The 11,362-nt window shown below is 52.0% G+C and overlaps 2 protein-coding genes across 2 annotated transcripts; one reads left to right on the forward strand and one right to left on the reverse strand.

Moving 5' to 3' along the window:
* Positions 1-500: 500 nt before the first annotated feature.
* On the forward strand, positions 501-2,731 carry gtf3ab (general transcription factor IIIA, b; the record flags this gene model as incomplete). The annotated part of the gene is made up of 9 exons (XM_079754824.1): positions 501-614; positions 778-872; positions 968-1,064; positions 1,223-1,311; positions 1,387-1,460; positions 1,698-1,778; positions 1,865-2,094; positions 2,480-2,527; positions 2,609-2,731. 9 exons carry the CDS (start codon positions 501-503, stop codon positions 2,729-2,731), a joined length of 951 nt encoding a protein of 316 aa, XP_079610950.1.
* A 270-nt stretch (positions 2,732-3,001) lies between these two features.
* lnx2a (ligand of numb-protein X 2a) lies at positions 3,002-10,981 on the reverse strand. The gene is made up of 10 exons (XM_079754819.1): positions 10,482-10,981; positions 8,327-8,574; positions 8,043-8,180; positions 7,419-7,618; positions 6,784-7,206; positions 6,354-6,527; positions 5,513-5,690; positions 4,747-4,975; positions 4,061-4,219; positions 3,002-3,731 (listed from the first exon to the last, which is right to left on the reverse strand). Exons 1-10 carry the CDS (start codon positions 10,889-10,891, stop codon positions 3,596-3,598), a joined length of 2,295 nt encoding a protein of 764 aa, XP_079610945.1. The 5' UTR covers positions 10,892-10,981; the 3' UTR covers positions 3,002-3,595.
* Positions 10,982-11,362: the final 381 nt, after the last annotated feature.

Here is an 11,362-nt window from a genome sequence, read left to right on the forward strand (position 1 = left end):
ATACAGAACAAATGGAAGCATCGTGCACAAACACGCACACACATAAACATGATAGCTCAGTAGATAGGGAAACACACAACAAGGTTTCCCGAGTGACAGTTCTACAGCCTCTATCAAACATGCGGGGAACGCAGTAGGCACGCAGTATTAACTGTATTTTATTTCCTTTTAGATAACAGGTTAGATGTGTGCATTTGAACAAGTCAGTATGGTTCTGATGCCGCTGTGTTTGGAGAATTGGGAGACTTTAGAAGAGTAAATTATATAATATTTGTTGTTGAAACCCTGCCACGAAATGAATTCGCATTTGACTTACGTTAGTCCAACACGAGAGGCAAGGCAGCCTTTCTACTTACAGACCAAGAGACACCCCTTATATACTCAGATGGTTTCTTCCAATACCTTAAATCATGTGCAGCTGAGTCAGTGGGTGTAGGTCAGTGAATGATCTGCTCTGATTCACATTGTACCCACGCTTCATCTAACAACTAGAGTTAAGAATGGGGGAAAGGATACAAATTAAAAAAAGCTTTATTTGCTCATTTCATGACTGCAGTGCGTCTTTCAGTAAGTCATGGAAGTTACAGGCTCATAATTGCAAACACACAGGATTGGTAAGTAGTTGAGTGTCGCTTGGAGAAGCTTCACTCACCATAACCCTTGACAACATGAGTTTGAAGTTCGATTCCTTCAAACTGGAGGCAAAAGAAACTAAGACTGATTCCCACCAAATATTCATTATTTCCTCTTCACTTGTGAATCCCTCCTTTCTCCCAGAAACCATTTTCATGTGACGATTGTGACAAGAACTTCTGCACACGCTACCAACTAACCAGACACCAGCTCAACCACAGTGGGGACAGACCCCACAAGTTAACCTCTGCCACCATCACCCATCATCTCAAACCTTCAGTATTTAGTCTCTGGTGTACAATGTACCTTTTGATGAATGTTTTGTTTCCTGCAGGTGCCAGGCTGATGGCTGTGGTGAGGCGTTTGTCAGCCATTCAAGTATGAAAAACCACATGGATAAAAGCCACTATAACGAGGGCAAACCCTACAAGGTACTGGTAACGGTATTTGGTGTCTGTAAACGTGTCTTACCATTGAGACATGTAGCATACCTTTTTAGTATATTATCCAAACTCCTCGCCCTTGTTGAAGGTGAGTGCATGGAATGTTTGTTGGCTTATTAATCATGATTGAATGTTGCTGTCGTCAGTGTAACCATCAGGGCTGTGGAAAGGACTTCAGCAAGAGGCATCAACTGAAGGCCCATGTGTATGAGCACACCAAGGTCCTGCCCTTCCAGTGAGTACCACCCGGATGTTATTACTGCTGTTGCTTTATGGCATCTCTCACTATGGTCTGTGTGCTGTGATACAGTTGTACCGTCACTGGATGCACAAGGGAGTTCCCTTCTCGTGGGACACTTGATCATCACAAGAAGGTCCATCAAGGTGTGTGGGCTTTTTAATCTTTTTATTTTTCTTATTGTATTTAACCTTCTTGAGAACTAGACCTCCAATCGGTAGGATATTCTAGCGTTAAGGGTGTTTGACTCTCAGCTGGCAGGTCCTTGGCTCAATTCACATCTTCTGCGGTCTACCTGTTGGTTTCCTCAGGCAAGAGGCCTTATCCCTACCAGCTCCTAGGGACATGTCGAACCTGAGTGAAAGTTTGTTCTCTGTATCTAGGTTACCCCTGTGAGGAGGACGGCTGTCCCTTCCAGGGGAAGACCTGGTCTGCGTACCAGACCCACAAGAAGGAGCACAGAGGTAGACTTCTTAACTTGACTCCTGAAGGGATCCAATCCATTTCATGGCTCCATCCCCAGTTTGGCCATTCTAATTTGTTTCTTTAGTCAAGCTGCCTTGCGACAAGTGCAAGAAGCAATTCAACAACGACCGCTTCCTGCATCTGCACAAGCTCCACGTCCACCTGGGGGTGAAGAAACAGCTGGCCTGCCCCCAAAAGTGTGGCAAGAGCTTCACACGGCAGTTCCACCTGGAGAGCCACGTCCTGTTGGAGCACAAGGGCATGCGGGCCTTCGGCTGCGCCTCCCCTGGCTGTGGGAAGCGCTTCGCCATGAAGGTACTGACTACCCTCAGCTGGTGGAGGTACTGACTACCCTCAGCTGGTGGAGGTACTGACTACCCTCAGCTGGTGGAGGTACTGACTACCCTCAGCTGGTGGAGGTACTGACTACCCTCAGCTGGTGGAGGTAGGGGCCCCCTTCAGCGGTTGGAGGTAGGGGCCTCGTCCAGCTGGTGGAGGCTTTTCATTCTGTTGGCTTGGAGGACGAATCCAGTCTTTTAAAGTACTCTGGCTTATGAGGATGCCATAGTCTTTCTTCACAGAACTGATACATATTAAGTGATATATTTCTTGCTAATGCAATATTTAATGTGTTATGTTCCAACCCTTACATTTAGTTAAAGATGGAGGCATTCATATACAGATGTTGTTTATATTCTAGGAGAGTCTTTGGCGACACGGAGTGGTGCACGACCCTAAAAGGAAGACGGTAAGATGGTTTACCCACAAGTTTTATCAATGAAAGTGAGCCCTGTTTTTGTTTTGAACATTTCACCGTTTTGTTTTCCAGAACCTGGGGCCCAAGACCCCCAAGCCTGGCGGGGGCACGGCCCCGCTGAAGGCTAAACCCACCTCGACAGAGGGCTGCATGCTGGCCGCTAAGCTGGAGCGCACCAAGATGGCTGACTCCTGAGGCAACCAGGACCAAGAAGTCTTGAGGCAACCAATGGACCTTGTCTTGCTAGAAAGCGTCATACCTTTTTGTTTAAAGTGCTTATTTATTCTTTCCTGCTTATAAAGTAAATCATCAGCATGCCTGAGTCCTCTTCTTCAACAAGTTGGCTGCTCAAGACTTCTGCAAACTTGACGACAAGCGCTACAAATGGCCTAGCACTTTCACACAGATGGCAGGCACTGTTCCTTCACAGGAGAGCTTTATTAATCAAACAGAATACACATTCACACATGTAGAAAACTCCAGTGGGAGGACGGCTGGACGCCATGGTAATGAGGCCTCGGGGCAGGCGGCCCCAGGGTGTGGCAGGTATCTAGTAAGGCCTTGGGCGTAGTCAGCTGGACAGCACTGGTATTGCAGATAAAAATGTTTATAAAGTGACACATGGCCTTCTCGCCGTTGCAGAGGGTCATTCGGGGGGGGGGTCTAATACTAGGCTTTAGTTCTACTTAAATGTTGCCTCCGTAAGGGTTCTACTGCAGCCCATTGACGATGGAGGACAACCTGCTGCTAGGTCAGCTAACCAAAGCAGGCTCCCTCCGTGTGGATGGGAGTGAAGACAACATGACCATGTGAGGGGTGCAACTCCACAGGGGGATGTGGCACACTCTGACACAGAACCCCTCACCAGAATGACTGATGGGGAACCCTGATGCATCTACAACAGTTCTGAATGGTTTGGTCCTTGTGTATACATCCCGGTGTGGACTCATGTAGCTAATTGGGAACCCCTCCTCAGTGGAGTGGACGATCAGCGGACAGGGCCAGGACACCACGGTGAGGGCTAGGCTAGGACCCCACAGTGAGGGCCTGGCATCAGCGCTAGGCCAGGCTCCCGGGCCAGGAGACCACGGTGAGGGCCACCCGGCTCCGCTGCTCCTTCAGCATGGGCACTAGCGCCGAGTGGCTCATGCCCGCTGTCGACAGCCCGTTCACCGCCACGATCATGTCGCCGCACCTAGGACGCACAGAAGGAAATCACAGAGCGGCATTCTGGTGTTCGCTAGTCAACTCGCCCTAGAACATTGCTTAGTCTTTCAACAATGCGAGCCATCTAAAACTGGTATGTTTTTTGAAGGGAAACCTTTAATTCCATTGAATGTTTTCAGTCTATTTACATTATTAGTTTTCATTGTTTACCTTTTCTAGAAGATTTACCAAGCCAATAACGAGGGCGAAGGCTGCCCCGGCTCCAGCGCCACCAGCACCTGGGGTTATCAGCTCCGCTGGTGTGTGTGTGTATGCTGGGGCAGGGTGGGGTCATGGGTGTGAAGACTGATGACTCACTTAAGGCGCCCATCGTAGTATGCAGGTGTTCCCAGGACAATGGTCTTGATAAAGAAGGCCTGGTTGCCGTGGGTTTCCTCGTACCCTCCCACGATGCTGAAGCCCCAGCTGCCCGGGTGGCTCCGGCGCAGCACTATCTCGTGACTACTGTGGAGGTAGCTGGGGACAGAGCAGGAAGCAGCATCAGAACGCAGCGTGTCCACAGGGGGGGGCGATGGGAAACAGGGAGAGATAAAGAAGGAATGTGGAGATAGAGAAGGTAAACACTACTGGGAAGGAAGATAGAGGAAATAAACACTAACTTTTGTTGTTGAACTCTTGGTTTGAATATGACATTTGAATCCATTTTGGGGTAATCTATTATTCCCCTATTTTTCTGTAGTTCATTTCTCTGATGAAACCTTTGTCCCTGTTTCCACACTTAATGGGGAAATACAGAAGGCTGCTTCCATCTTTAGATTTACTTTACTTTAATAATCAATGAAGTTTCTCCATCAATCTTTCTTCTTCTCCTTCCAGATCAGCGGGAGGGGTGGTGTTCTCACCTGGGCAGCCCCAGCCACATGACCCAGGAGGGGAGGGGGGGACTCACCTGGGCAGCCCCAGCAACATGACCCAGGAGGGGAGGGGGGGACTCACCTGGGCAGCCCCAGCCACATGACCCAGGAGGGGAGGGGGGGACTCACCTGGGCAGCCCCAGCCACATTACCCAGGAGGGGGACCAGTTGGCGTCGTAGTCACTGTCGTGGCTGTGGGCCAGCAGCTGGTCCTGCTGGCCCCGCTCCTCCAGCAGGGACACCTCCAGGGCCCTCAGCTGGACAGCGGGCGTGGCCGCGCTGGCCTTCAGAGTGCCCACCGCCTCGCTGTGGCTCAAGTAGGTCAGATCCTGGCCGTTGATGCTCAGCAGGATGTCGCCTGTGGGATCAGGGTGGGGCGGCGGCGGGAGAGACGGGATAAAGGGATTAGAAGAGAGGTGGCTGTCTGGTGGGATGGATGTGTTGGGATCTCAGACGGGTTCACCGTCTACCTGTAGGCCTAAGCTCCACCTGTTGGCCTAAGCCCCACCTGTTGGCCTAAGCCCCACCTTTATGCCTAAACCCCACCTGTAGGACTATGCCCCACCTGTAGGCCTAAACCCCACCTGTAGGACTATGCCCCACCTATAGGCCTAAGCCCTAACTGCATTAATGACGTGACCCAATGACTTTCATTGACTTCACTAAAAAGTAGAAAATACTACAATCATGCTGTTACTAGTGAATGTGTTTTCAAAGGTCAAAGCTGGTCTAACTATGCTCTATTTCATTCTTTGTACGTCAGGAACCTCCAATAAAAGGCCAGAGTGTCTCTCCAGGGAATGAAGAAGACTCTAGCTGTGTTGTTGTAGTTCCCAGTACAAGGGGCGAGGATTAGTTCCCCATCAACTCAACTCAAGCGCCACAGTTAACTTGCCTCGTTTGATTCGTCCGTCCCTGGACAAGCAGCCATGTGGTTGGACACTGGTCACGAAGATTGGCAGCTCGCCACTCTTGCTGCCCCGCCCCCCGGCGACGGTCATGCCGAGGGATTCCTGGGGCTCCTTCTTCACAGTGATATGTTTCTCTTTACAGCTTACACACTGGGAGAGGTCCTGGAGAAAGAGGGCCAAATAACACTGGTTTCAAAATAAAAGTATTTTCTTCATGTTTTCAATGATTTCTCTGTACGTCGGGTGTAGGGACTTTTAATGTGATCTGAGAATCTGCGGCACATCAGCCCAACAATAATAAACATTGGCTTCTGTTTTTGAACCATGAAGCAAAATGATGACCTGTCAGTTCAGCTCATTGAACATTGCAACATGGTCATTTTCCTCTTAAACAACAATCACGTATGTGAAGTATTAACTATTGTAAACGCTACAATAACCTGATAAGGCCTTGTGCTTGTCCCTAAGACTCTGCTCCTGCTCACTTTGTTTACACTGTGCTGTAAGCTGGGAATTGTGATCAACGATCTGATTGGCTAACTGGGGATGACCCTGAGTTAACTGACGAGTGACATCAGATCACTTCCTGAAGCTGTAGTTACACAACGCCTCGGCATGGAAGCCACATTTACAAGAATAAACATTCAAGAAACCTGAGAGCAACGTTGCCAGATTGGGCCCAATTTTTCACCCAATCTGGCGACGCTGTCTGGGAGTCTTTTCACAAACAAACACACATACACACACACACATATTAACACACACGCATATACACACACACACCCACCCAGCCACCAACCCACACACACAGGTGTGTGTGCTTACTCGGTGGGTGGTAGCGCGGGATGGGTGCGTCGGCACAGGGCTGGGGCTGCCGCTGTGGTTAGGCAGGAAGTGGTCAAGGCAGTACAGGTCTCTGGTGGAGCTTGACTTAGGAGGTGGGGGCGGAGTCGGCTTGGTGGGCCGGCCAATCAACAGGTGGACCCTCTCTCCGCTGGCCTATGAACACAGCAGCAGCAGGAGAACTTGAGGAACTCGCATTTTTGGTCTCTTCGTCTTGCAAGATGTTCTGTTATGTGTCAAATAACTTGTACGTGTAAAGTCCTTAACCCCACTTCTCAGAGGGCTTCCCAGGCCCAGGTCCTAACCTATGACCTCCAAAGGCCAGATAAACACGCCATCGGGAATGTCCACAAAGAAAGACTTCCAAAGGGGGTTTAAGAACTACAAAGAGGAACCAACACAGGTTCTGTACCTGGATGATCTGGGCGGCCTGCTCCGGGGTGCCGTGCCGCAGGTCCTGGTCGTTGACCGCCAGCACGCGGTCGTTGCCCCACAGCCGTCCGTCCTTGGCGGCCAGCCCCCCGTCAAGCAGGTCCAGCACGAACACGCCCGCTTCGTCTGTGCGCCGCACCAGCTTGATGCCCAGCTGCTCCGACGAGTCCCTCTTGGTCAGCGTGATGCGCAGGCTGGCCGGGCTGGCCGGCGCGCCCTCGGGGGTGGAGCAGGGGGCGTGGGGGATGCCGGGGGTGGAGGAGGAGGAGGAGGAGGGGGCTGGCGGCGCCCGGGAGGCGCAGCGGCGTTCCCGGAGCACGGTGAGTTGCAGCGAGGTGCAGGGCCGTGCCAGCGTGGAGCGGGCGAAGCTGTGGGCCGTGTTGCTGATGTCCACGTTGTTCACCTGTAGGGGGAGACGCAGAGACGACACCAGGGAGGAGGAGGTCAGGAGGCAGTGCGGCACAGCAGAGTGGTAGTGGAACCGGCCGCAGGACAACTGGAACGGGTTGGCAGTCAATAGTCGAATCTCCAGTCCAACACTAAGTAATAAGCTTTGAATCAATTATGAAAGACTCGTACTAAGAGCATTCATAACGGTGATCCAGAAAGAAGCACCTGTAGGATCTGGTCCCCAGCGAGCAGCCTGCCATCCCGGGAGATGACCCCCTCCCTGTACACCTCCTGGATCACCACGTTGATGAGGGGCGTCTCGTTGCCTCCCACGATGCTGATGCCCAGCTCCACGTAAGGGTTGGCGCGGTGCACCTCTATGGTGGTGATCTCCCCCTCAGGGAGGGAGGGCAGCTTCACGCAGCCTAACGGACACACATAACCTCAATGTACACCGGCAGGAAACACACACGCTGTGTCCTATTCAACGCACAAACCTGAGCTCCCCTGAGATACATCAGCCTGGCTGGGCGTTAAACAAAAGCGTGATGCTTTTGAGAGCTGCTCGCTTTCTCTCACACTATCTTTCACCTTCTTTGTATGTAACCCTATCTCGCTATTTCTTGCTCGCCTACTCTCTCTGTCTCTGTTTCTCATTCATTAAATGTCCAAAAGAAGAGGACATAACATAGTTCCCTGCTCTTAGTAAAGAATTGCTTCATTATGCTAGCTCCTACATACGGCAATTAGGTGAACTCCCTTAACTCTTACTACTCATTTAATTCCTGGCTGTCTGCAGCATTCACCATGAAGTAGACACCTAGCTGAAGGGTAGGGGTGAGGTCATACCCTCTTCAGCCGAGAGGGGCGGGGACTCTGAGCAGTCCCAGCCAGAGGAGGCGGAGCTAACTGAGCGGAGGAGGTGGATGCAGGGGTTACTGAGGGGCCTCTTGACCCTGGGAACAACGCACTCCAGCCCTACCACGCCTGGGGGGGGAGAGAGAGAGAGAGAGAGAGGCTGTCAATCATTTGCTCTAAATTGACTGAAATACAGCATTTCAACAAGTTCAACAAGGGCTTTTCGTTTATACATGGGGCCCTTTGAGGGACCCATCCCCAGGGCCCCCACTCACTCTCCTCCTCGGTGCTCTCCTCGAAGGCGGGGTTGTCCAGTCCCGGCTCCTCCGCCCACAGAGAGGCGCTGCGGCAGACCGTGGTGGGGGGGGGCGCGGGGGCCGGTGAGGGGATGGCGTCCCTCAGGTCCGTCTCCGGCGGCGACCGGGGGGATCTGGAGGGACTGGTCACCATTGCAACGCCCCTGTCCCCGCCTTTGCACCGCGGGCCATCCACGCCCGTCTGCTGGGTCTGGGTCCCGGGGCACCTGGGGGCAATGGACCACAACCACAGGGTCTCAGTGAATCGGGACTCCAACTACCAACCACAACCCCCAACTACACAATTTGCGGGCACACACACACACACACACACACACACACACACACACACACACAAAAACACACACATATCCCACATCGCACAAACAAACACGCAGACAAGTACAAGCACAAGCCAGACAGTTGTGTCTGCTGGTTTGATCTGGTAGACACTTGACAAAGACACAATCTTTGACACTTATTGAACACCCCCAAGACCACCCCCTCCCTCCCTAATGGGACCAGAGGGAAGATCACTCCCTCCCTCCCTACTGGAACCTGTTTATCGAAAAGAAAGAAACTCACAGACCCAAACCAATTGATGGCCATCCATCTACAACAGAGTGAAACAAGTTTATACTTTGTCACTTTATACTTTGGAGCTATTATTGGGTTCCTACGGGATCTTGTCATCTAAATCAAGTTTTAAATGTAAACCCAATGCTGAGGAGAGGGTTGGAAGACTTCAACAGTCAGCAACACAGAGCTGACTGTGGGAAAAGCCTGTCGCTGTGAGCAACAGCTTGTTAGGATAGGCCTGTTAGCAACAATCTCCTCTAAGACTTAAATAAAGCGCTGAACAGCTTATATCGAGGACCTGATTAACTTCAGGTCAGCACTCAACAAACAGGCATGCAGCAATAACAATATAATGCAACAATATCAATATTATTGTATTATATGTTATCAATCAATAATCCCAGGAAGGACAAAATATATCCTCTTTCCACAGAAGGTCACAGTTACTTTTCTTTACTTTCTCCAAGTATTTACTGGCCATTCAAACTATGAAGGTCCACTCAATTTGCAATTTCCATCCAGCATTGTAAAGGTCTCCCTGTGTTTCCTTTCCTTTCCTCCTCCGTCTGAACATCAGCACCGGGCACGACTGACCGATGCGGCCCACACCAAAGGGAGACTTCTTCTTCAGAAGACGAAGAAAACTATGACAAAACCAGCAAGGAAAGGAATCAAGGGGAAGACTGAAGAAGGAAGACTGAAGAACCGCTCGAGGAAGGAGAGGAGAGGAAGCCGCTGAGGGCAAGATGCTGGCCTGGCGGACGGACGGACGGCTGGACTCACCACAGACCCGGATTCCCCTTGGCCGTTTCGCAGAAGAAGGTGTTGAAGAGATCCTTGGAGTTGAAGTTGCTGAGCATGGCGGCGCAGTGAGTCCACAGAGGATGTGTGGCCAACCAGAGCCAGAGGACAGTGGTGCTAGCGAGCTCCTAATCCCCCGTCACATGACCTACCGCGCAGTAATCCCCCTCAGGGTCTCACGGTACCTGGGTCTGACGCGTCAGGAGTCAAACTATGCGGACTGGCACGAGACCGTATGGGGTTGAAACGAGTGCACTTGGATAGAAAGGCCCACTACAGCTCCTATTGGGCGGGCATTAAGGTGTGTGTGTGTGTGTGTGTGTGTGTGGCTTGAGTTTGCATTTGTGAAGAACAGCAATGGAAGGAATTAAGATGTTATTTACTGGGAGTGCAGAGAGATGGTCACTACCCTGCTGTTAACAGTGGAGGAATGTATGAATCGACATGCTCAGTAAATAATGTATATACGTCTAATAATATGTAGGATTTAATGTAAAGTGCAACACTCTATTTGAGTTGATGTTATAAGTGTTGTTACAATTGATGTTATAATTATTGAGTAACGATAATTAATAACAAACGCTTTTGAATCATTTAAATCTGACACACGCAAAGGGTCACAGCATATTACCTTGGCCCGGACGCTTGGGCTCCAAAGGTACTGGGCTCCATCCCCAGGGACCACAACCCAGACGGGCTGCCCCTTCCCCTGCTCCCTAGAGCCCTCCCAGCACCCCTCTGCGGGGGGTCCTACCTGTGTTTGAGGTGGGCCTCCAGGTCGCAGCGGGGCATGCTGAGGGAGCAGGCGGGGGCGTGGGGGCAGGACACAGACAGCTTGTCCAGCAGCTTGTGGACCAGGATGCTGGAGCGACGGCACGCCTGCAGCTGCAGCCGTGTGCGGTCCAGCGGGCAGAAGTCGCGGTCCTGCAGGAAGCTCCGCAGGCAGCGGGCGCAGAAGGTGTGACCGCAGGGCGTGTCCAGCGGCTGCACCAGCGGCTGGAGGCAGATGTGGCACACCAGGTCGTCGTCCACCTCCAGCCGGTAGTTGTACAGGTGGTTCTCCCTGGAGCGGTGCACCTGGCCGCACTCACAGCAGGCCGCCTCCAGGGGCACCATGGGGTCCAGGGGCCCGGCCGGGCCCACCTCGCACCCCGGGCTGCCCATCTTGGCTCCTCCTCCTCCGCCTCCACCCGATCTAGCTTTGGCACGAATGACTTCAGTGGGCGATGGGGCCGCCGTGACGCGGTGGGAGGGTCGGAGGTGGGGGGGGGGGGGGGGGGGGGGGGGGGGGTCCTGGTCCTGGTCCTGGTCCTGTATCCGTATGCTTCAAAGGATGAGCAGGTTGTGGAGAGGACAGCCGCCCCCCAGTGGCCAATGGCGCATCACCCTGCGGGGGGGAGGGAGGAGACAGTGTAGTTAGACAGATGTTACACCAAACCAACAAGTGTGCGGTCATTTTGGATTTCTGCTCTGTGCACGTGAGTCCACGTGCACTACGGACACGTGTGTTCGAGATGAGTCCATGTGTGTTTATATGTGAGTGTGTGTGTTTCTGTGTGTGTGTGTCTGTGTGTATACGGGGTGTGTGTGTGTGTATATATGTATGTGTATGTGTGTGTGTGTGTGTGTGTGTGA

Source organism: Pollachius pollachius (assembly GCF_949987615.1).
Source record: "Pollachius pollachius genome assembly, chromosome: 17".
Classification (NCBI taxonomy): Eukaryota; Metazoa; Chordata; class Actinopteri; order Gadiformes; family Gadidae; genus Pollachius; species Pollachius pollachius.

Bases quoted from the DNA above. Each gene is read 5' to 3' on its own strand.
- lnx2a (XM_079754819.1), bottom strand. From the start codon at position 10,891: ATGGGCAGCCCGGGGTGCGAGGTGGGCCCGGCCGGGCCCCTGGACCCC. The intron at 8,181-8,326 runs GTGAGTGGGGGC...CTCCCCCCCCAG, and splicing joins GGAGAGCACCGAGGAGGAGA to GCGTGGTAGGGCTGGAGTGC. The intron at 4,220-4,746 runs GTGAGTCCCCCC...CTCTGTCCCCAG, and splicing joins ATGTGGCTGGGGCTGCCCAG to CTACCTCCACAGTAGTCACG.